At 27.8% G+C, this 21,248-nt stretch overlaps 1 protein-coding gene across 1 annotated transcript; it reads left to right on the top strand.

The window, feature by feature from the left end:
• The first annotated feature begins 2,468 nt into the window (after nt 1–2,468).
• On the top strand, nt 2,469–19,374 carry LOC123014300 (N(G),N(G)-dimethylarginine dimethylaminohydrolase 1). Its single transcript, XM_044413348.1, has 5 exons — nt 2,469–2,801; nt 14,040–14,142; nt 14,198–14,295; nt 16,611–16,835; nt 18,811–19,374. Exons 1-5 carry the CDS (start codon nt 2,544–2,546, stop codon nt 18,934–18,936), a joined length of 810 nt encoding a protein of 269 aa, XP_044269283.1. The 5' UTR covers nt 2,469–2,543; the 3' UTR covers nt 18,937–19,374.
• Nucleotides 19,375–21,248: the final 1,874 nt, after the last annotated feature.

The following is a 21,248-nucleotide window of genomic DNA, read 5'->3' as shown; positions in this document are numbered from 1 at the left end:
TTGTTTTACATTTATTTAGTTTCTTGATTACAAAAATGTTTAAAACTTCTCAATTTTCTGCTTTATTTTGGCAAAATCTAGAATTTATTAAGTTCCTCAGTATAACTCTGTAAACTTATCAAATAATTTTTTGTTTATTCAAAAATGGTGAATTTCAGAAGTAGTTTTGAAATTCTCTACTTTGTTTTGGCAAAATCTCACGAAGAGTTTTTTTGGAAAAACGTTTGACAACTTAATTTCAGACTTAATTTTACAATTTCTCGCCTCATCGTTTTGGAAAAATGTTTCAAATTCATTTAATTTCGCAGGAAAAATACTCTAAATCTTAGAAAATAGTCAAAAATAAGACATTTTCGACTTAATTTTGTAATTTTTAATCTTGTTTTAACGAAATTTCCAAAATTTTATGAGTTTCTCAGTAAAAAACGCGACTAAATTTATATAACAAACTCATTTTGGAGACAATTTTGCAATTTTTACCCTGTTTTGGCAAAATATATTTTGTTTTTTGATAAAAAATACTTTAAACTTATCAACCTGACCTGACGTGATGTAAACAAAAAAAAGGCTTTTTAAAATCTCAGAAATTTAGAATAATTTTCAGCAAAATTTATCAAAATAATTGCAATGACGCATTTCAGAAATAGTTTTAGAATTTTTTTTCTTTCTTTTTATTCTCTGTTATATTCTTTTACTCTACAGGGTGTGTCAGAACTCGCGCCACAGAAAAAAATTTCAAGTAAGATAAGATACCAGAAACATGGAAAAAAATGTTTTGACATTTATTTTTTGACATTTGACATTTTTTTTATATCTAAAGTCCATTTTTTTAAATCTTCAAAGTTAGTGAGTTAATTGAATTATAATAATTGTTCGAGTAAATTATTGTGAAATTAAGTTTTATCTCAAGAAGAGTCGTTTACAAAATGAGTTTCCGAAAGCAAGGATCTGGACCTTAACATAACAGGAACAACAGCTATGATTAGATTTTGTGAATATATGCAGACAAAAATACCAACCACATTCTTCATGAGTTTGACAATTTTGGTTGTGTAAAAATTCCTAAAAAAGAACGCTATCCAATAAATTGCATGACTAATCCAGAATTTTATTATATTCCTCAATATTAATTCAACTTTCTCCAGAATCAGATTCTGAAGACGATTGATGGTCTGAAAATTTTGAATCCGATTCTGAAAATGAGTAAAAATTTAAATCACCCATTAAATAAAATTTTTCCCGGTTAGGAGTTGCATTTTTCCGTGTCCTTACCGTCTTTATTTCTTGTCTTTTGGTAAAAATTGGTAAACTTGCTTCCACTGGAAACTTTTCTGACATTAATCTAGGGAGATTTAAATTTTAAAATTTACTAGCAAAAATTACAAGTCCTAAAAAATTGGACGGCTATAAATGACCAACTTTCAGTCAGATTTTGTTGTGTTGTCAATGCTTTGAAAATGGATAAAGGGGATGAAAACAGGAAAACAAGATTGCGTATTTTAAGTAAAATAAAGATATTTTAGCTCACAAAACAAGAAAAAATTAAAAAGTGGCAGGAAATTTTGCTCTATGCGAAATCCATTACTTCTGTATTTAAACCAATTTCGTTTTCTAATAATAGAGATTTAATTTTAAAATATTCCAAAGCATCAATTAATTTATTTGCGATTAACATTAGATGTGATTATCCCATGACAGCCAAAAAAACTTTAAATATATTATTACAATTTTCTACATATTATTTGTGTGAATTCAGATTTTTTGCAGATTCAAAGATCGAGATTGTTAATTTTAGAAGACGATATGAGAGTAGCATTGTCATTTTTACGACCAAATATGCTCAAATTTCTCATTAAAAGTATTTTTATTTTTAACTTGTAACTAATCCCTTAATAAACGTACAGTTTTTGTAGTACATGTTATTTTATTTTACATGCAAGATTATTATAATAAACTATTTTACGCAGTGTATTATAGGGAAAGAAACAACTTGTTTAAATTTAAATTTAATTTAACATCAAAAAATACCACAACAAGGAGAGAATAGAAAGTGAAGAAGGGAGAATAAAAAGTAAAAAAAAATAAAGAGAATAAAAAATTTTGCAATAAAATTGTGTTCTGTCTATTGAAGGAAACCATTTTACAAAAATTGTCGTTTTTATGGAATAAAGTCTCTCTGAAAACCTCTAAAAATGAAATTTTAACTATCTTAACCTCACTTTTTTAGTGACAAATTTAGTTCCTTAGTGTGTAAAGCCTTTTTCACATTTAAATCGCTGTTTACACAATCATGCCAATTTCAATGAAATGGATTATAGATAGAATTTTTGTTAAAAGTTTTCCATGTTCCTAGTATACATCTTTCCCTGAGGCGCGAGTTCTGGCGCACCATGTATTAAAATTTTGAAAAGTGGAGGCTTCCTTCGCCTCATTGTTTATTTCCCCCATGTCCTCCGAAGTGTCCCGATTCAGTCCCCTCGCTGCATGTCGTTCGACGCACCGCTGGTTCCATGTAGTCGCGTCTGCTGGTGTCTCAAGCGAAGATGGCGGCTTTCCGCTACACTCATGCCGTCGTGTGTCGAATCCCCTTGTCTCTTCGCAGTCGCGCCGAAATCGAACTTGAAGATGCCAAAAAACAGCACGAAACGTATGTGCGACTGTTGCGCGAGCTGGGACTCGACGTCATCGAGCTGCCCCCCGACGAGGCCCTTCCGGAGTGCGTCTTCGTCGAGGACACGGCCGTCGTCTGCAACGGCACGGCGCTCATCACCAGACCTGGGGCGCCACACAGAGCCAAAGAGGTAAGCTAAGAAATTTTACCATTGGGATGGGTTTGTTAGTAATAATTGGGTCACGAGATCGACGCCCAACTTGACTTTTATTGGAATTAACTCGGGGTTCATGGTGGGTCATGGGAGGTGCTGGACGGTTGGTAACATCTGAAGAGAGATTTTCGCGCCAAAATTTCACCAAAAAATTAATTACATTAATGTTTTTTTTATACAGCATGTCCCAAAAATAAAACTTGTGTTTTTTTTTTAATGAAACAGCGTATGTTTTTATTAGTCGATTTCGCTTAGTTTTTTACGAAAACATGCAATTTTTTAGTGTTTTGTATTAAAAAAAAATTTTTAAAAATAAATAGAACACCCTATTTTTTATTTTTGCATGTAAATTGTCTATCTAAAATGTCTAGAATTGATAAATGAAAAGATATTTAACATTCAATATTAATTGGAGCAACAATGATTATCAATATCTGAGCATTGTTAATGATACTATAGCAAGTATAGTAATTCCACCACGGATCACTTTTCCGTTGACAGAAATTCGAATTATTTTTTTGTAAAAATAAAGAATAATGAATTCAGTTTAACACAAATGTGATTATTAAGTGATATTTCTTCCATCTCTTGTGCAAATGTGCACTTTTTGGCTACTGAAACAATATTTTTTTTTTAATTTTTAACGTTAAATATCTTTTTAGTTATTGATTATAAACACCTAAAAGTATATAATTTTAGAAAAACAATTTAATAATCTCTTAAATGCAAAAACAATAAATAGGGTGTTCCATTTAAATTTTTTAAGTTACTAAACTTTTAACAAACGCCTTCATTTTTTTATCTTTGCAAATGCAACACACTAAAAAAATGTTACAACTTTATAGCTTGTACCTTCTTCTTTTCGGTAGTAAAAAAAAATATTTCTAGATGTTTTAGTTTTTGTTATAAATTTTTAAAAAGTGCATGTTTTCGTCAAAAAACCGTCTTATTTTTAAAACGAAGCAAAGTCGACCAATAAAAGTTTAGCTTAAAAACATTGTCATAAAAATCTACATTCGAAAACGCTAAGAAACATATGGTGTCTCATTTAAAAAAAACACAAGTTTGTATTGTAACTTATTTTTGAGACACGCTGTATAGTTGCAAATAATTTTACCATTTAAAAATGGACTTTTTCAACTCGCCGGGACACTCTGTATAAAAATAAAAATAAAATATCCAGTGATGTATCGGAAAATAAGTGGATTTTAATTTTTTTTTTTAAATTAAAAATCTGTTTTCGAAATAGTAAATTCTAAGTAAAGGTTCAAATTTAAAATTTGATTGTTTATTTTATGAAAAAATGAATGAAATTTTTGCCATTTTGTGCTCTTTTGTAAAAGTTCTAATATCTGGTGATTTTTTTCGAAATGAAAAAAAACTGTTGCAACAAAAAATGAATACACTAATTTTTCAAGTATTGATTTAGTAAATTAGGTCAAAAGAAATGAAACTTTTGTATCGTCTTTTTTGAGGATTTTCCACGTTTTTCAACCAGAAACTTTATTATTTGTCTGAATTTTCTCAAAGAAATCGAAAAACAATCCAAAAATTTTACAAAATAGGCCAAAAAACGCGTTGTTTTTGCTTTTTTCGAGTGTTTAAACGAGAAATTTTGTTTAAACAGGTTAAAAAACTACATACAAAATTAAACCGAAATTGACATTATTTTTTATATTGTTGCGCTCTACTTGCTTCGTTTTTGAACTCATTTATTTTGCAAAATCTTATCCAAACACGACAAAAAGATCACAAACAGAATTGATTTTGACGTTATTTTTATTTCACTCGATTTAACTTGTTTTTGAGCAAAATTGAGACAAAAATAAGTCGAGAAACCACAAAATTTGGTTGAAAATGCTCTTAAGCACGTTTTTGTACTAAAATCTTGGGTTTTTCGTGTGATTTCGGCAAAACAAAATAAAAAATCAATTATTTTTGGATTTCTCGAAACTTTTCAACTAGAAACGCAATTATTTTGCAAAATTTTGTTGAAAACAAGCTGAAAAATCTCCGAATTATACTGAAAATAATGTCGCTTTGCATTTTACGAGGTTTTAAGCAGATTTTCAAGCTGAAAACTCATTTTTTTCGGGATTTTGTCATAGTGACTCAAAAATCACTAAATTGTTACAAAAAAGGGTTATATTCTATTTTTACTCAACTTTTAGGCTTTAACTTGGTTATTTCGTCAAATTTTCTCAAAAAAAAATGGAAAAATTGGTTAAAAATAGTTTTATTTGTTTTTTGCGTATAGAAAATGTTCAGATCGATGCAGAATTAAATTCTCTTCAATTTAGTGAAGAAAAAATTGGATCCTTTCATTTGACAAAATTGAGTTATGGGTATTTGAAGTTTCACAATTATAATCTTAAATTTTGTGGGTTTATTAATTATTGTTTCAATTATGAATACACCAAAACAAAGGTCTAACTTTCTTCTTTCATATGCCCAAATGCGATTTCAAAATCATTAAAAATGGCAGAATTATCGATTTTTAAAAAATTTCAAAAAGTCCAAATATTTCGAAAACGGTTCAACTTAAACATGGGGAAGGCTAATAAAAATCCTCTCAAAATCACTCGAGTAATCAAAAAATGCAATTAAAAACAAAGTTTTCTGTTTTAAATAACTCACTTCCAACTTTGTTGGACAGTAAACATGAAAATAAGAATTTTGCCTTGAAAAAAATGATACCTTATTTTAGTTATTTGTGCTAGTTTTATGCAATTATTTATAGCACCGTGAAGTAATAAATTAATGGTTTGACACTTGATAAAATTTAAATTCCTCAAATTCAAGTGTTAAGTTACTTAAATTGAGTTCTAGAAACAAACAAAACAGTATTTTTCTGTTTTTTGATTATTCATTTAGTTGTTGAATTGGATTTGAATGAAAAAATAAATAAATCAAATTCCAGTCTTGTTTTTCCCAATTGTTTAAATTGTGTTTTTTGTTGGATGTCCACAGAATATGAAAGTCTTTCTAATTAGTAATTAAGTCGATAAGGAAGTAATGAATCACCCAGTATATGTCCATCAATGATAGTAGTTTTAGTCTTAATCTGTTTTTAATTAGTTCAATTGAACAATTGAGTGAGTTATCCACGCGGACACTTTCTTTCTCATCTTCTAAACAAGGCTAATAGTTCAGAATTTAATTATGAAGAGATTTTTACTTTTTAAACAAAAAAAGAAATGCCAATATTTAGCCTGAGTTATGTAATTTTAGTTTCTATTTTTATTTGCAATTATTTGAAATGAAATATGCAAATTGTAGTTTTATCGCCGACCTAGTTTCCAACAGAAATGTTTTATGAGTCGTCAACTAAAGCCATCATCTCGTTTGATATTGATTGTCAAGTATTATACTTTGTAGAAAATGCAACACATTGCATCCTAACAAATAGTTCCGCTGATTATTTTTATACTGTTTGTTTGGCATTGAGAACATAACGGAACAATATTGTAACAACAATAATTTCAAACGCAAACAACAAAACTGAGTTTTTATTCTCGTTCTAACTTCAAATTCTAATTGTTTTTGAATTTTGTCAAGTGAAAAATTCTTATGATCTAAACGAATATTTTTTTTCTAAGCATAAAATTTGCAAAATAATTGCGTTTTCAGCCGAAAAAGGTTTTAAAACGCTCGAGAAATGTAGAAATTATACAATTTTCGACTTAATTTGTTGATTTTGTACAAAAACTGTTTAAAAGCATTTTCGACCAAATTTAGCTGCTTTTTTTTATTTTAATTTTAAAAAATATTGCATTTCAGAACTAATTTTGTAATTTTTTTGCCTAGTTGTGGGAAGATTTCAGGAATTTAGTGAGTTTCTCTGTGAAAAACGCTCCTAATATCACGTATTTCAGAGCTAATATTACATTTTTTGCATTGTTTTGCAAAATCTTTTTAATTTATCTAGTTTCTTGATTACAAAAATGTTTAAAATTAAAATTATTAAAAATGACCTAATTTCGTAATTTTCTGCTTTATTTTGGCAAAATCTAGAATTTATTAAGTTCTTCAGTAAAACTTTTTAAATTTATCAAAATAATCAAAGATAGTGAATTTTAGAAATAATTTTGGAATTCCCTACTTAGTTTTGGTAAAATCTCACGAATTTTGGAAGTTTTTTTGGAAAAACTCTTAATAACTGAAGAAATGGCGCATTTCAGACTTAATTTTACAATTTCTTGCCCCATTGTTTTTGGAAAATTTTTCAAATTCATTTAATTTCACAGGAAAAATGCTCTAAGTCTAAATTTAGTAAGTCTATAGGTAAAAAAATGTTCCCAACATCATTTCAGAGCCGATTTTACAATTTTTGCCTTGTTTTGCAAAATCTTTTTATCTTATTTAGTTTCTTGATTAAAAGAATGTATAAAATTTATCGAAATAAGTGAAAACAAGGCTTTTTAGACCTATTTCCCAATTTTCTGAATTATTTTGGCAAAATCTGAAATTTATTAAGTTCCTCAGTAAAACTTTTTAAACTCATCAAAATAATCAAAAATGGTGAATTTCAAAAGTAATTTTGAAATACTTAGTTTTAGTAAAATCTCACGAATTTTGGAAGTTTTTTTGTAAAAACGCTTAATAACTAAAAAATAACGCTTTTCAGACTTATTTTTTGCATCATCGTTTTGGGAAAATTTTTCAAATTCATTTAATTTCGCAGGAAAAATGCTCTAAATCTTAGAAAATAAACAAAAATTAGACATTTTAGAGTTAATTTTATTATTTGTTTCCTTGTTTTAACAAAATTTCCAAAATTTTGTGAGTTTCTCGCTAAAAAGCGCTACTAAATTTACAAGAAACTAATTTTGGAGTCAATTTTGCATTTTTTGCACTGTTTTGGCAAAATCTATTTTTTTTTTTTGGTAAAAAATTCTTGCCTCAGCGTTTTGGGAAATTTTTTTCAAATTACGTAAACAAAAATAAGACATTTTTGACTTCTTTTTGTTATTTTTTACCTTGTTTTAACAAAATTTTCCAAATTGAAAATAGGAAACGCAACATAGAAAAAACAAAAGACACACACAACACAGAGAAGAGAGAATTAAGGACACAAAAAACCAAAGAAAAGAGAACAGAGAAAATAAATAAAGAATTACGGAAGAAATTAAAACCAGAAAAAATAGTAAATACAGCAAAGAAAAAACAAACAAAAAATTAAATATAGCAAAAAATAGAAAACAAAAAAGACTGAGAAAAGATAACAAAAAGTAACAAAAGAGAGACAAGAAAAAATAATAAACAGAACAAAAGAACAGAACAGAGAATAGAAAATCAAAAACAAAAAACAGTATCTAGAAAAAAGAGAAATGAGAAGACACAGAAAACAAGAAACAGTAAATAAAAAGCAAAAATAGAGAGTAGAGGATAGAAAATAATAAGTAGAACGTTAAAAATCGGGCAAATTCTGGGCTATATACAGAGTGTTTTCTAAATATTTCTAAATACTGCAACCACATCGAAAAACAACACTGATTTGTCAAATAAACAATAGTGCTAGAAGGCTTCGTTATATAGGGTGATAAAATTTCATGATAAAAATTTACTTTTATTTTTTTGTTGCAATTGTTCTCAATATTAAGAAATCGCCCTGTATTCTATGCGTTTTGTGGCCGTAAAAAGTCCTTCTCGATTTGCATAAGAATGCAAGTCCCACGCTTCTTATCTTTTCTTACAGTTGCATTCTTTTCATTCAACTTTGTGCTCACTCACAATCTTTTCTTTGAATTGTTTGTGTCGGGAAAATGACGAAAGAATTACATTTTTTTAGGATTTTTCTTTGAAAAATAGAGGAAAAACGGTCGGTGGGCAGGCTGTATAAATGTTTTTCTAAACTATTGTTGCGTTTAATGAGATTTTTAAATTGAATGCTTTGTTGTGTGATTTAACAATGGACTTCTTTATTGGTAGTCAGATTGGGATCAATGTCTGTGAATTTTTAGCTCCAAGTATTGATTTCGAGGATACTATTTAACAATTTCAATATTTTAATCAGTTTAAACATAAATAATTCAGCTGTTATCAATTTTGATAACCCTAAATTAGTGGTTCAGTAATAAACACCATCCTGTAGTCAAAATATACAAGCAGGAGTTAGAAATTACGATGGAGGAGAGCTGATTGAAAATTTCTTAAAAAATGATTTATTTTGATTTACCTTAAAAAATCAAAAAATTGCGTTTACTATAAAAAGCTCTTGTACTTTCTTTGCATTTATGCACTTTAGATTTTTGAAATGCATTTCGATCAATTTTGAAGTTTACAATTTTTAGATTTGTGACAAAATTTTGCTCGATTTTTAGCACCCGGAGCAGTCGAGTGCCAATAACTCCGGATTTATTGGTGATAATCTTTTGTATTTGGTATGGTTGGAAAGAAAATGTAATTTTCTATCATATACAAAAAAGATCAGTGTTCTACGATAAATAGTTATCGAGAAAATTTCTGATAAAGTCAAAAATATGAAAAATATAAATTCGACTATAACTTCAAAACTATTACAAATTTTGCAGTTTTCGTGACGCCAATCAATTCCCCGGAACATTTTACATATGTGTAGGTCAAAATATTATATCACCGAAATACAGTTTTGCCGCAATTTACAAAATAAAAAAAGGAAAAATTTGTTAAAAATTCGTAATTTCTTAAACTTGACCTAATAACATTTTATGCATTTTTTTGAGTCTTTAGGACCTCTAGAAATGTTAAAAACGTTATATGGATCAATTCTAAAATTGAACATTTTTGTTGAGATTTTGGTCGATTTTTGGCACCCGGAGCGGTCTATTGCTAATAACTCCGGACTTATTGGTGATAAGCTCTTATATGTGGTACTGTTAGAAAGAAAATTTAATTTTCTGTCGTATACAAAAAAGATCAGTGTTCTACGATAAATAGTTCATCGACTTCCAACACATTTTACATACGTGTGAATTAAAATATTAATCAATTTAGATATAGTCTAGCTGTAATTTACAAAATTAAAAAATTAAAAAAAAGGGAATTTTGCGTCGGTTTTTTTCATATACGCCAGCTAAAATAAAGAAAACCTAACTGCATTGTCACTAACATTACAAAACCTTTACAAAAACGTGGAAAAGGCAAAATAATTTCAATTTATAAAACAAAATGCATATTTTTCGCAACAAAAATTTTCGTCATTGAAATGCGTGAAGGAAAATATCCGAATTGCATGTCTTTGAGCATTTTAATTGCGTATGCAAATTATAGGTAAATAGAAGCCACATTCCATTGACTCTAAAGCCGGGCGGTGCCGAATTTTAAATTGAATATGCATAAAAATGTGAGCAATTTTTTTCATAACCATTAGTGAAACAGAAACTGTATCAAATTGCTAATTTTGTCAAACACATGTTATAAATATTAATTTGGAAACTGTGTCATGTTGGGAGAGGGTTTGGCAAGTGATTTGTGTAACAATCAAGTGGTAGTGACATTTCCACACCCCACACAAATCACTAATTTGTCTTATTCAATTTTTTTTTCAAGATTAAATTGGGTTTTTATGATCGTGAAAATTAATTAAAGCCAAAAATAGCTCATTTTAGATAAGAAAAAAACAAAGAGAAAATTATCCGGATTACACGCGGGTTCGAGTCTGGGGTGCAATTTTTTTTTAGTTTGGTACCCATTATTATTTTTATTTTATCACATTTTATTGTTTAATAAGGCATATTTCATGATTTTAAATAATTTGTATCCCCATGAATTTATTGTATAACACAAGGCGACAAAAAAGTCATGTCGTGACAACTTGACAAATTTTATATCATTTTGTTCGTCTCAGTGAGACAAATCAAATGCACTAAAAAAATTTTTAAAACGGCCACACACTTTGAACAAAATAATTTTTTTAAATGAATTAAAAATACTTTAACTTTAAAAAATCATTACTCAATAACTATTAGGCCGATTTCCTTCTAAAGGGATGGCCTTGCCCTTTAGAATGATATAAAATTTGAAGAAAAAAAAATTACTCGTAGGGTTTTTCTTAAATTACTTCGATTTACTTCGAACATTGTTCGAAGAAAAGTTTGCTAATATTCAATTTCAAATTTTATATCATTCTAAAGGGCAAGGCCATCCTTTAAACTGGCCAGCTCTAAAGAAACTACTCCAAAGAACCAAATACTACGACGAAATCTAAATATCTTACATGATTGTATTGTATATAGTAATAATATAATGTAATTACATTTTTTACGTTAGACGCTAATAACCCTTGCGGTTGAAGCGATTTCTTTAATAAAAAAAAAATTCATTTAAATTAGAAAAAAATTATTTAGTTCAAAGTGTGTGGACTTTTTGATTTTTTTTTAGTGCATTTGATTTGCCTTACTGAGACGAACAAAATGCCATAAAATTTGTCAAGTTGTCACAACATGACTTTTTTTTGTCGCCTTGTGTAACCGATTTTTACCAAATGTTTGTGCAGCGTCCCCTTCCAAATTTCAAATTTCTAGCTCTTATCGTTCTCGAGATATGCTGTTTACAGACAGACATACACACACATGACCCAAACCAACGTTTTTGGTGTCTTGAAGCTATAATTCGTCCAGAAATGTAAAAATCTGGGTAGGTCAAATTTCAGCCGATTACAATAGGATAAGGAAAGTAAAAAGTGATATTAGCGCCACCGTTGCCGGCAGCGGAGACACTACCGTAGAATTAACACAAATCAAAAGTTATAAAGTTGTAGAAGTGTAAAATTTTGCTGTTAGAAAAGAAAAAAAAAAATTTCAAGTTCATTTGGTTCCCTTCGTGTGAAGTGATGGATATTGATCCGCTCCCTTTCACACGTATCCCGAAATAAATTTTAGTGTAAACATAGTCCTCGTTTGATTGATTGGAGTTAATCCTGCTATTGAAGACATTCATTTCACTAATCAAAGATAAACCTTTGAAGCGAAAAGTGCAATCCACGCCTCATTGTTGGTGATTTAATGGAAAACACTACACTTAAGAAACTCATGAAGACTTGTAATTATGGAGATTATCACAGTTTATCGATTCTCATCCATTTCTCTACTAATCCTCTAAATCCCTGTTTTCCAATTGTCGGTCGTCATAATCTAATAACAGGATGAAGCTGTCACATGACCCAATTTATTTCAATAAAAGAAACATCAAAAAATGACCGGCTTCGTTCCCAATTTCCATCATCTTGATTGGGTGCTCTCAGCTCGAAAATCTAATAAAACATTCCACTGGAATCAGCAAAGTGGAGATTTTCATCTTGCATCGATTCTGATTGAAATTTCACCAGATTTTTGGAAAAAAACTGTTGAAAAATAGATAATTACATCTATTTTAAGCCTTTTCCATGTATTTCAACCAGAAACTGGATTATTTCATCAATTTTTTTCAAAAAAGTCGAAAAACCGCCAAATTGATTAAAAATAGTTTTATTTGTTTGTCCGACATTTAAAAATTGTGTCTTTTTCGAATGCTTTTTCAGTTAGAAACTCAATTATTCCCCAAAATTTTGTTAAAAGCAAGCCAAAAATTCAACGAAATAAAGCAAAAACAGCATTATTTTTGCCCTCTTCGAGGTTTCGATAAAATAAGAAGAAAATTCTAAATTTCGTTTAAAAAAGCAAAATAAATATAAAACTAAGTCGAAATTGATGTTATTTTTGGCTTGTTTCGGTCGAATTACTGTGTTTTTGAGTCAGATTTTTTTTTATTTTGCAAAATCTTGTCCAAACACGCCTAAAAATCACAAAAAGAATTAAATTGATTAATTTAACTGGTTTTTGAGCAAAAGCACAAAAACAAGGCGAGAAACCACAAAATTTGGTCGACAATTTTTTGTACTAAAATCTCAGTTTTTGCTAAAACGAACTAAAAAATCAACAAATTAAGTCGAAAATTACATTACGAGTATTTTTGCATTTCGCACGTTTTTGAGCTAGAAACGCAATTATTTGGCAATTTTTTTTTAAAAACAGACAAACCACAGAATTAGGCTAAAAATATTGACACTTTGCCTTTTTCGAGAATTTAAGCAGAATTTTAAGCTGAAAAATTCTTTGCCAGATTTTGTCATAGCCAGTCAAAAATCACTAAACTGTAAAAGTACGGAAAGTATTATCGGAAATAATTTTTTTTTGAAAATTACATTGAATTTCTTAGAACTATCGGAATTAATTTGAAATTACAGGAATTATTTTGGAATTACTAAAATTAATTTGGAATTATAGGAATATAATCAATCTGAAAACAATGGAAATTTTTAGAATTTTGGTGGATTTTTTTTGTAAATTCCATTGAATTTCTTAGAACTAAACTATGGAAATTATTGGAATTTCGGTGGAATTTTACTGAAATTCTGGAATTCTTTTTGAAAAATATTATTAAAGATAGTCTTTTTCAAATTACTGGAATTTTGGTGGATTTTTTTGGAGTTTTGGAACTATTTTTGGAAAGTATTATCGGAAATAATTTTTTTTGAAAATTACGTTGAATTTCTTAGAACTATTGGAATTACAGGAATTATTTTGGAATTACGAAAATTATTTATATCACTAAACTCTAAAAAAATACTATATTTTTATCCAATTCTTAAGCTTTAATTTGATTATTTCGTCAAATTTTCTCAAAAAAAATCGAAAAATCCTCAAATGAGTTAAAAAAAAGTTCTATTTGTTTTTATGACATTTTACTAACAGAATCGAAAAAGACAATTTATTTTTGTTTTTTTTTCAAACGCTGAAAACAATTATTTCGCAAAAACAAGCCAAAAATTCAACAAAATAGGCAAAAAATGACGTAATTTTTGCCATTGTCGTGTGTTTAAGTGCATTTTTAAGATAAAAAAAATTACAAAATCAATCAAAATTGATGTTATTTTTAGCTTGTTTTGATCGAATTACTTCGTTTTTGAATCAGAGGATAATTTTTTTGCAAAATCTTGCCTTCACACAAAATGAACTAAAAGTGAAGTTATTTTGTTTGTTTCACTAGATGGTTTTTGAGCATTATCTTGTTAAAATTTTGACCTAATTTTTGAAACAATTAAAAAATAAAGGACCCGTTCTTTCTGTTTTTTTTTTTCGTTCTTTATTATTTATTTTTAGTTTTTCTCCTATATATTCTTTATTGTCTCAGTGCTCCATTTTCTCATTTGTTTTTCTCTGTTTTTTTTTGAATAAAAACCGAAACTTGTTGCAGGTGGAGACAATTAGAGTGGTCTTAAAAAAAGAGCTCGATCTTCCGATAATCGAAATGTCCGATTCGAACGCGAAACTCGACGGTAGTGATGTTTTATTCACTGGTAAGTGAGTCAAATATCAGAAATGACATTAAGTTAATCGATAGTGGCGTTTTAGGAAGGGAGTTTTTCGTGGGTATCTCGCAATGGACCAATGAGGCGGGGGCTAGGGCGGTGGCGGCGGCCTTCCCAGAGTACCCATGCACACCCATCAAGGTAAAACCAGAGAGTCTTGGTCTTTGTGACCTCAAGCAAGGGCTGGTGCAGGTGAGCGCGCTTTTCTGGGCACCAAACACAATTTTTTTTTAAACTTATTTAATAGCAAGTAATAAAATATTCATTGTTGCATTGATGTGACGATAATAATAATAAAATTATTCATCGGTTTATCTAATGTGTCACATTTTGTTACGCATTATGAATTTTTTTGCAACAAAAGCGAGGAAAACTTGGTTAACTTCAAGGTTTCAGATTTTAAACGTGATGATTATCAAAACAAATATATCTAAAAATATGCTTCCTAGTTCAAGAAACATAAGGAAAGAGAAAATTTTTGTTTATTTTCATTTTGCTGTTTACTAGAAAACTTTAAAGTAAAATAATTCSAAGTGTGATGAAATGAAATGTTTTGATGTTTTGAGGAATTTCGTATTAAAAAATTATATACTGGGTGTCTCAGCAATTTGGTGAAATTAATGTTTAAGTGTTAAAATATTCAAAAAAATTCGAAGAGAAAGTATGYAAAACTATTTATTTTTGGAAAAACTAATAAAGTGCTATAAAAATGTGATGTTTCTCAAGATTAAAATTTTTCCTTTTTTGTTTTTTTTTAATGGCACTCACTATAAAAGCTTTCTTTTATAAAGGCTGTGATCTAAGGATTACAACTATCTACATTTGACTCAATTTTTGTGGAAAAAATAAACAGGGTGTTAAAAAAAGATTGTAAAAATATTTAAAGAGGTGTGGACCAAAATAAACAAAAAAGTCTTAATAAACATGGGTCCGCAAAGTAACAATTTCGGAAATATCGAATGTGAAAATTTTTAGAATTTTTACTCTTTTGTTAAATGTTTCAAAAAACGAATAATGTTTATTATTTGTTTTGGTCCATACCTTCTGAAATATTTTACAATCTTTATTTTACACCCTATATGTATATATAAGATAACATTTTGAAAAAAATCGTTTAAAAACTTAATCTGCATTTTTACATTTTTACAACATTATTATTATTTTCAGAAAGCAAACCAAAAAGCAGCTGGGTTTTATTTTTTTTCACACTGTATATGAACTTCTTGCGCCACCTCAAATTATTTTCAAATGTAAAAGGGGTTTCAAAAATAAGTTACAATACAAACTAAGGTTTTTTTAAATGATGTTGTTTTAATAGATTATTAAATTTGTCTATCTAAAAACATAAATTCACTTTATTAAAATTTTCAAAATGGTCTCTAATGAAATTTTGTAGGTACTTTTATTTTCTGTTAATTTGAAAAAAAATGCCTAGAATTGATAAATAAAAAGATATTCAACTTTAAACATCAAAAAAATTAACTGTTGTTTCAGTAGCCTAAAAGTTCACAGTTGCACAAGAAATAGAAGAAATATCACTCAATAATCACATTTATTTTACACTGAAAAAACAATTTATAAATCTATAGGGTGCCAAAAAATAATAATAAGATATTCTATTTATTTTTTTTAATTATTTAATTTTTAACAAACTTCTTATTGTCACCTTTATGATTGGAATCTGCCTAAGATATTGTAGTCCTGTAGTTGAAAGTTGTGGAAATTTAGTTTTTTTGTAATAATTTTTTTTAAAAAGTGTGTTTTCGTCAAAGAAATCAAAATATTTTAAAAACTAAGCAAAATCGATCAATAAAAGTTTTGTTAAAAATGATTGAAATTAAAAACTACATCCAAAAATACCAAAAACATAAGTTTGTAATATATTGGATTAGAGCAGAGACACTGGCCGGGGGCGTAGTGGCGCAGAGTCAAAATCTAAACTCGACTACAACTTCTAAACTATTAGGAATTTACCGGTTTTCTTGACGCTAATCGATTTTCCGAAACACGTTACATACGAATCGTTTAAAATATGTCATTTTCAATACACTTTAGCCGAAATTTACAAAATAAGAAAAAAAAACAATTTAAAAAAATAAAAAATTGATTTTAAGATAAAAAAGCTTTGATGCTTTTTATAATCTGTAAGTTACTGCGCTCCCACGCCCCCGGCCAGTGTCTCTGCTGTAATCCAAAATATTTATTCATACAAAAAAAAGTTATAAAACTATTTTACATCGTTTTATTCACTTTTAGAAGTACATTTTTTAAGTTTCCAATTTTTTATTATTATTATTTTTTCAATTGCATTTTTTTTTAATTTGTAAGCATTTAAACGCATTGAAATTGTATGAAATTGTGCACAAAGCTTCAAAACTGCTTTCACAAAAGCCCGTTAAAGCCGCTTAGCCCGCACCCACCTCTAACCCAATATAATAGCCGTCGATTCCCACCAGGTGCCAGACCCCAAACACCTAAAAACTTACATAACGGTCGGGGGGCCAGATTTGCTGTGTGTTGGAGCCGGAAAAGAAGCACAAGAAGTGTTAAAACGAATGGAACGTGAAGCCACTTTCAGCTACCAAACGCTGACTTTACCAGAAGACGATGCAGCAAATGTTTTGTATTTGAATGGAACACTGGTACATCGCAGCATCGACGAAATTCCACATTCGTTTAAAGTAATTCAATTCTACAGGGTGCTTAAAAAAGATTGTAATATCTTACAATCWTTTTTTAACACCTTGTATAATAGATTTTTTACTACTAGTCGCAAAAAATGCAATTTTTTAATTTGTCGCGAGGTTGTGAAGTTGTTTTTCTCTCCTAGTGGTCAATAATCACTTTTATTATTATTAAATACCGATTTTGGATTGTATTACATTGATAAAAATATTATTTAAAACTTAAATAAGCCCATCTCTAATTCTTCTGTCTTTGTCAAAACTGTCAATACAACAAATGGGGTTATTTCACGTTGAAATATTACTTAGTAAGGGAAAGTTTGACACTTTTTCCCTTTTTTTGCATTTTTTATGTTATTTTAACATTATAATTTTAACATATTATATAATCAGATTTTTTTTATTAGATGCAGAAGTAAAAAAATGACATAACCTCATTTACGATAAGTATAAAATAATACTTACCAACTTAAGTTGGTAATAATGCGCTAGTAGTGGAAAAAATATTATATAAAACATGGGAGAAGATTTTTTTATACTTATTAAAAAAATGAGAAATAAAAGCACCAAAAGCTTCATCTCCCAATGAAATTTTTAGATAAATTAGTTTCGATATTTTCGATTTTTTTGCTTAAAACATTTCAGATTTAGCATAAAATCAATTAATATTCAATTTTTTATTTCTAAAAAAATAAGAAACCTTAACTGAACTTCCTAATGTAAGATTTCTAAACTCTAATAACAATGACAAAATTTACAATTCGAAGTTTGGATAAAGATTCAAAATAATCTAAATGCAAATTCTAAAAAAATTCACAAAATATTTCTGAATTTTATAAATTTCTTGATTTTCGAATTAAACGAAAACTAAACTAACTTTAACTTGTACTTTTGAACTTGTAGAAATTTTCCAACCAAGCTAAATAACTAAATAACTAGTAGAGTTATTAAAATCGTTAGTTAATAAATGTATTTAAAAAAATTAAAAAATATTTTAGCAAAAAATAACAATTTACATAAATATCAAACCGAACACTACAAATTTTGGCTTAAAAATTGAAATTTTATTTAGTTTTTTACTCAAAAAATGGAGAATTTTAAAATAATAATAGTCTTACAAATTAGTTAATTAATTAATTAATTAATTTGTTCAAGAAATAAAAATTTGGTTTAAAAACAGCTAAATTTATTGACTTTAATAATCCTACCGACTGCGCCAATTAAACATATATTTTTTTATTGTCAAAAGTATTGTTCACAATTTTATTTCTGCTCAATACAACTGTAGGTTAAATATATGTTTACATGTGGTAAAAAAGATACTTTGTTTTAAAAATTCTCTCTAAATATATTTTTTTAATATTTTATTTGTAAATTGCCAAAAATCTCAAATAGAATGTGCTATTTTAGTCAAAATAAGCCTTTAATTGTTAACTAATTTTTTGAAACATGTAAAAACAATAATTTGTCCAAAGAGAACTAAATTTATTGATTTTTCAGTTCCTACTAACTGCACCAAACTTTTTGTTGATTGTGATTATTAAATCAGAATTTACATGAATATTATACAAACAGCTAAAATAGTAAAAAGTAAAAATTTAAAATACAATATCTTAATTTGATAAATTAGACTTTAATAAAAGTATTCATGACGGTTTCAACAAGTAAGAAACAAATAATATTTTAAACAAAAGAATTTTTTAATCCTACCGACTGCGCCAATTAATCAATATAAATTTTTAATTATTAATAAAAAAAAATTAGTTTGTCACGAGGTTGTGACATAACCTGATTTACGATAAATAAAATAATACTTACCAAGATAAGTTGGTAATAATGCGCTAGTAGTGGAAAAAATATTATATGAAACACGGGAGGAGATTTTTAAAGCCTCGAATTGTTTATTTCGCCTCTCGGCTATAAAACTCCCTTCTCTCGTTGTGATATAATATACTATTTTCTAATTTTTCAGGTTTTTAGTGAAAAGATCGATTATCCTCGCCGATCGGTGAATATTTCGCAATTAGCGAAAGCTTCGTGTGGTTTGACTTCGAGCTGTATTCTAGTCAGAAGGTCACGTCATATAAGAAATCTCTAAATGTGCTCATTTATCACAAAACCACCTCAGGTCTTCACAAGAAGTCAATAATAATTTTTTCTACAGACACGGATTTCGTATTTGCACTTTAGTTTGCTGGAATTATTGTTGATTTCTTGAAATAAAAATTAACTAAAATGGTAGCATTTGTATAAAAACATGAGATGAATGTCTATTAGTGTTTCTTGTTGATTTATGTTTGAAGTTGAGCATTTAAAAATTGAAATTATTTAAAAATTGTTAATACTCTTGTATCATTCCATGGAACGCATTTAATGCAGTGTGACAATACAGAAACTGATATTTTTCTTGCAAATACAGGGTGCGTCAGAACTCGCGCCCCTGAGAAAAATMCCATACATATATGATAAGATACCAGGAACAGGGAAAAAATGGTAAAAAAATACTAAATAATTGTAAAAAAAAACATATACAAGATCATCAGTATCATTAAAAAACCTTACTTGAAAATTTTTTCTGGGGCGCTAGTTCTGGCGCATCCTGTATACAAGCTGCTTCATTCCAATTTTTGGAGTATTATTTAATAAATATTGTGCTGAGTTTTAATCTTAGGAATATATTTTTGTATGTTTATTTAAATTGATGTTAATTAACACAACTAGATGAAAAAATTATGTACTGGAAACTATGAAAGGTCAAACTGTGATTGAYATTTTTTTGAGTGCATTTTGCTTTTGTAGTTTTCGTTTGTGGTGTTTTGTACAATAAAATAGACAATTAACATCCCCCCTGTATTGTATTATACATAATTAGCCCGAAATAAGTGTCGTCTAGTTGTGGATTTATTGTGATTCTGAATCTCTCTTTAATAAAGCTATTACGAAATTGTCTCCAGTTTTTTTCCTCTCGTATACTACTAAAAATACTAGTAAAACTACAAAATTATTTAAGAAAGATAGACATTGGTTGAAATTTTCATAACGTCGATTTTTTGCTTAAAACGTTTGGGTTTTTTTATTTTTTGTTACTGTTATAGTGTCTTAACATAAAATATTCGTGGTTTAAGTTGAAGTAAAAATAATTTTAAAGAAGGTTTTTCAAAATGTAGTTAAGTAGCTCAAACGCAAACTTAAAAAGTAAAGAATATGGAGATCAAAAAAGAATAATAGTAAAATAAAAGAACCTCGAAACACAAGCAACAGACAAAAGTAAAAATAAAAACTAGTTGAAAACACCCAAAGACGTAAACCGTTAAAATTTTTGTTTTTCTTTATACCTATAAAAAAAAGAGAAATAAAAGTACCAAAAGTTTCATCTCCCAATGAATTTTTAAATAAAAGATTTATTATAAAATCAATTAATAAATAATAATAATATAAATTTATAAATATAAATAATAAATTTTCGATTTCTAAAAAAATGAGACCTTAACTGAACTTCCTAATGTAAGATTTCTAAACTCTAATAATAATTACAAAATTTACGATTCCAAGTTTCGATAATACAACGCTCTAATATTCCAAATAATCTAAATGCAAATTCTAAAAATTTTCCCTTTTTCCAATTTTTTTTTCTTGATTTCCCAATTAAACGAAAACTAAACTAACTTTAACTTGTAGAAATTTTCCAACTAAGTTAATAACTAAATAACTAGTAGAGTTATTAAAACCGTTAGTTAATAAATGGATTTAAAAAAATTAAAAAATATTTTAGCAAAAAATAACAATTTACATAAATATCAAACCCAAAACTACAAATTTTGGCTTAAAAATTTTGTTTAGTTTTTTACTCAAAAAAATGGAGAATTTAGAATAATAATAGTCTTACAAATTAGTTAATTAATTAAATAATAAATTTGTTCAAGAAATAAAAATTTGGTTTAAAAACAGCTAAATTTATTGACTTTAATAATCCTACCGACTGCGCCAATTAAACATATATTTTTTTATTGTCAAAAGTATTGTTCACAATTTTATTTCTGCTCAATTTGAATACAACTGTAGGTTAAATATATGTTTACATGTGGTAAAAAAGATACTTTGTTTTAAAAATTCTCTCTAAATATTTTTTTATATATTTTATTTCTAAATTGGCAAAAATCTCAAATAAATCTCATATTTTACTCAAAATGAGCCTTTAATTTAATAAAATTGTTAACTAATTTTTTCAAACAGGTAAAAACAATAATTTGTCCATAGAAAGCTAAATTTATTGATTTTTCTGATCCTACTAACTGCACCAATTAAACAAAATCAACTTTTTTGATAATTGTTATTATTAAATCAGAATTTACATGAATATTAGACACCGGAGAAACATTATACAAACAGCTAAAATGGTAAAAAGGGAAA

The sequence above is a fragment of the Tribolium madens genome, unplaced genomic scaffold (assembly GCF_015345945.1).
Source record: "Tribolium madens isolate multiple individuals breed KSU strain unplaced genomic scaffold, Tmad_KSU_1.1 Scaffold_97;HRSCAF=244;Tcas5.2_LG3a, whole genome shotgun sequence".
Classification (NCBI taxonomy): Eukaryota; Metazoa; Arthropoda; class Insecta; order Coleoptera; family Tenebrionidae; genus Tribolium; species Tribolium madens.
The sequence above is the reverse complement of the archived record's forward strand: the minus strand, read 5'-3'. Positions and strand labels throughout refer to the sequence as shown.

Excerpts from the sequence above, each read along its gene's own strand:
- LOC123014300 (XM_044413348.1), top strand. The coding sequence starts at position 2,544 with ATGGCGGCTTTCCGCTACACTCATGCCGTCGTGTGTCGAATCCCCTTG. Across the intron at positions 14,143-14,197 it reads TAGTGATGTTTTATTCACTG|GAAGGGAGTTTTTCGTGGGT; the intron begins GTAAGTGAGTCA and ends GTGGCGTTTTAG. Across the intron at positions 16,836-18,810 it reads AAATTCCACATTCGTTTAAA|GTTTTTAGTGAAAAGATCGA; the intron begins GTAATTCAATTC and ends CTAATTTTTCAG.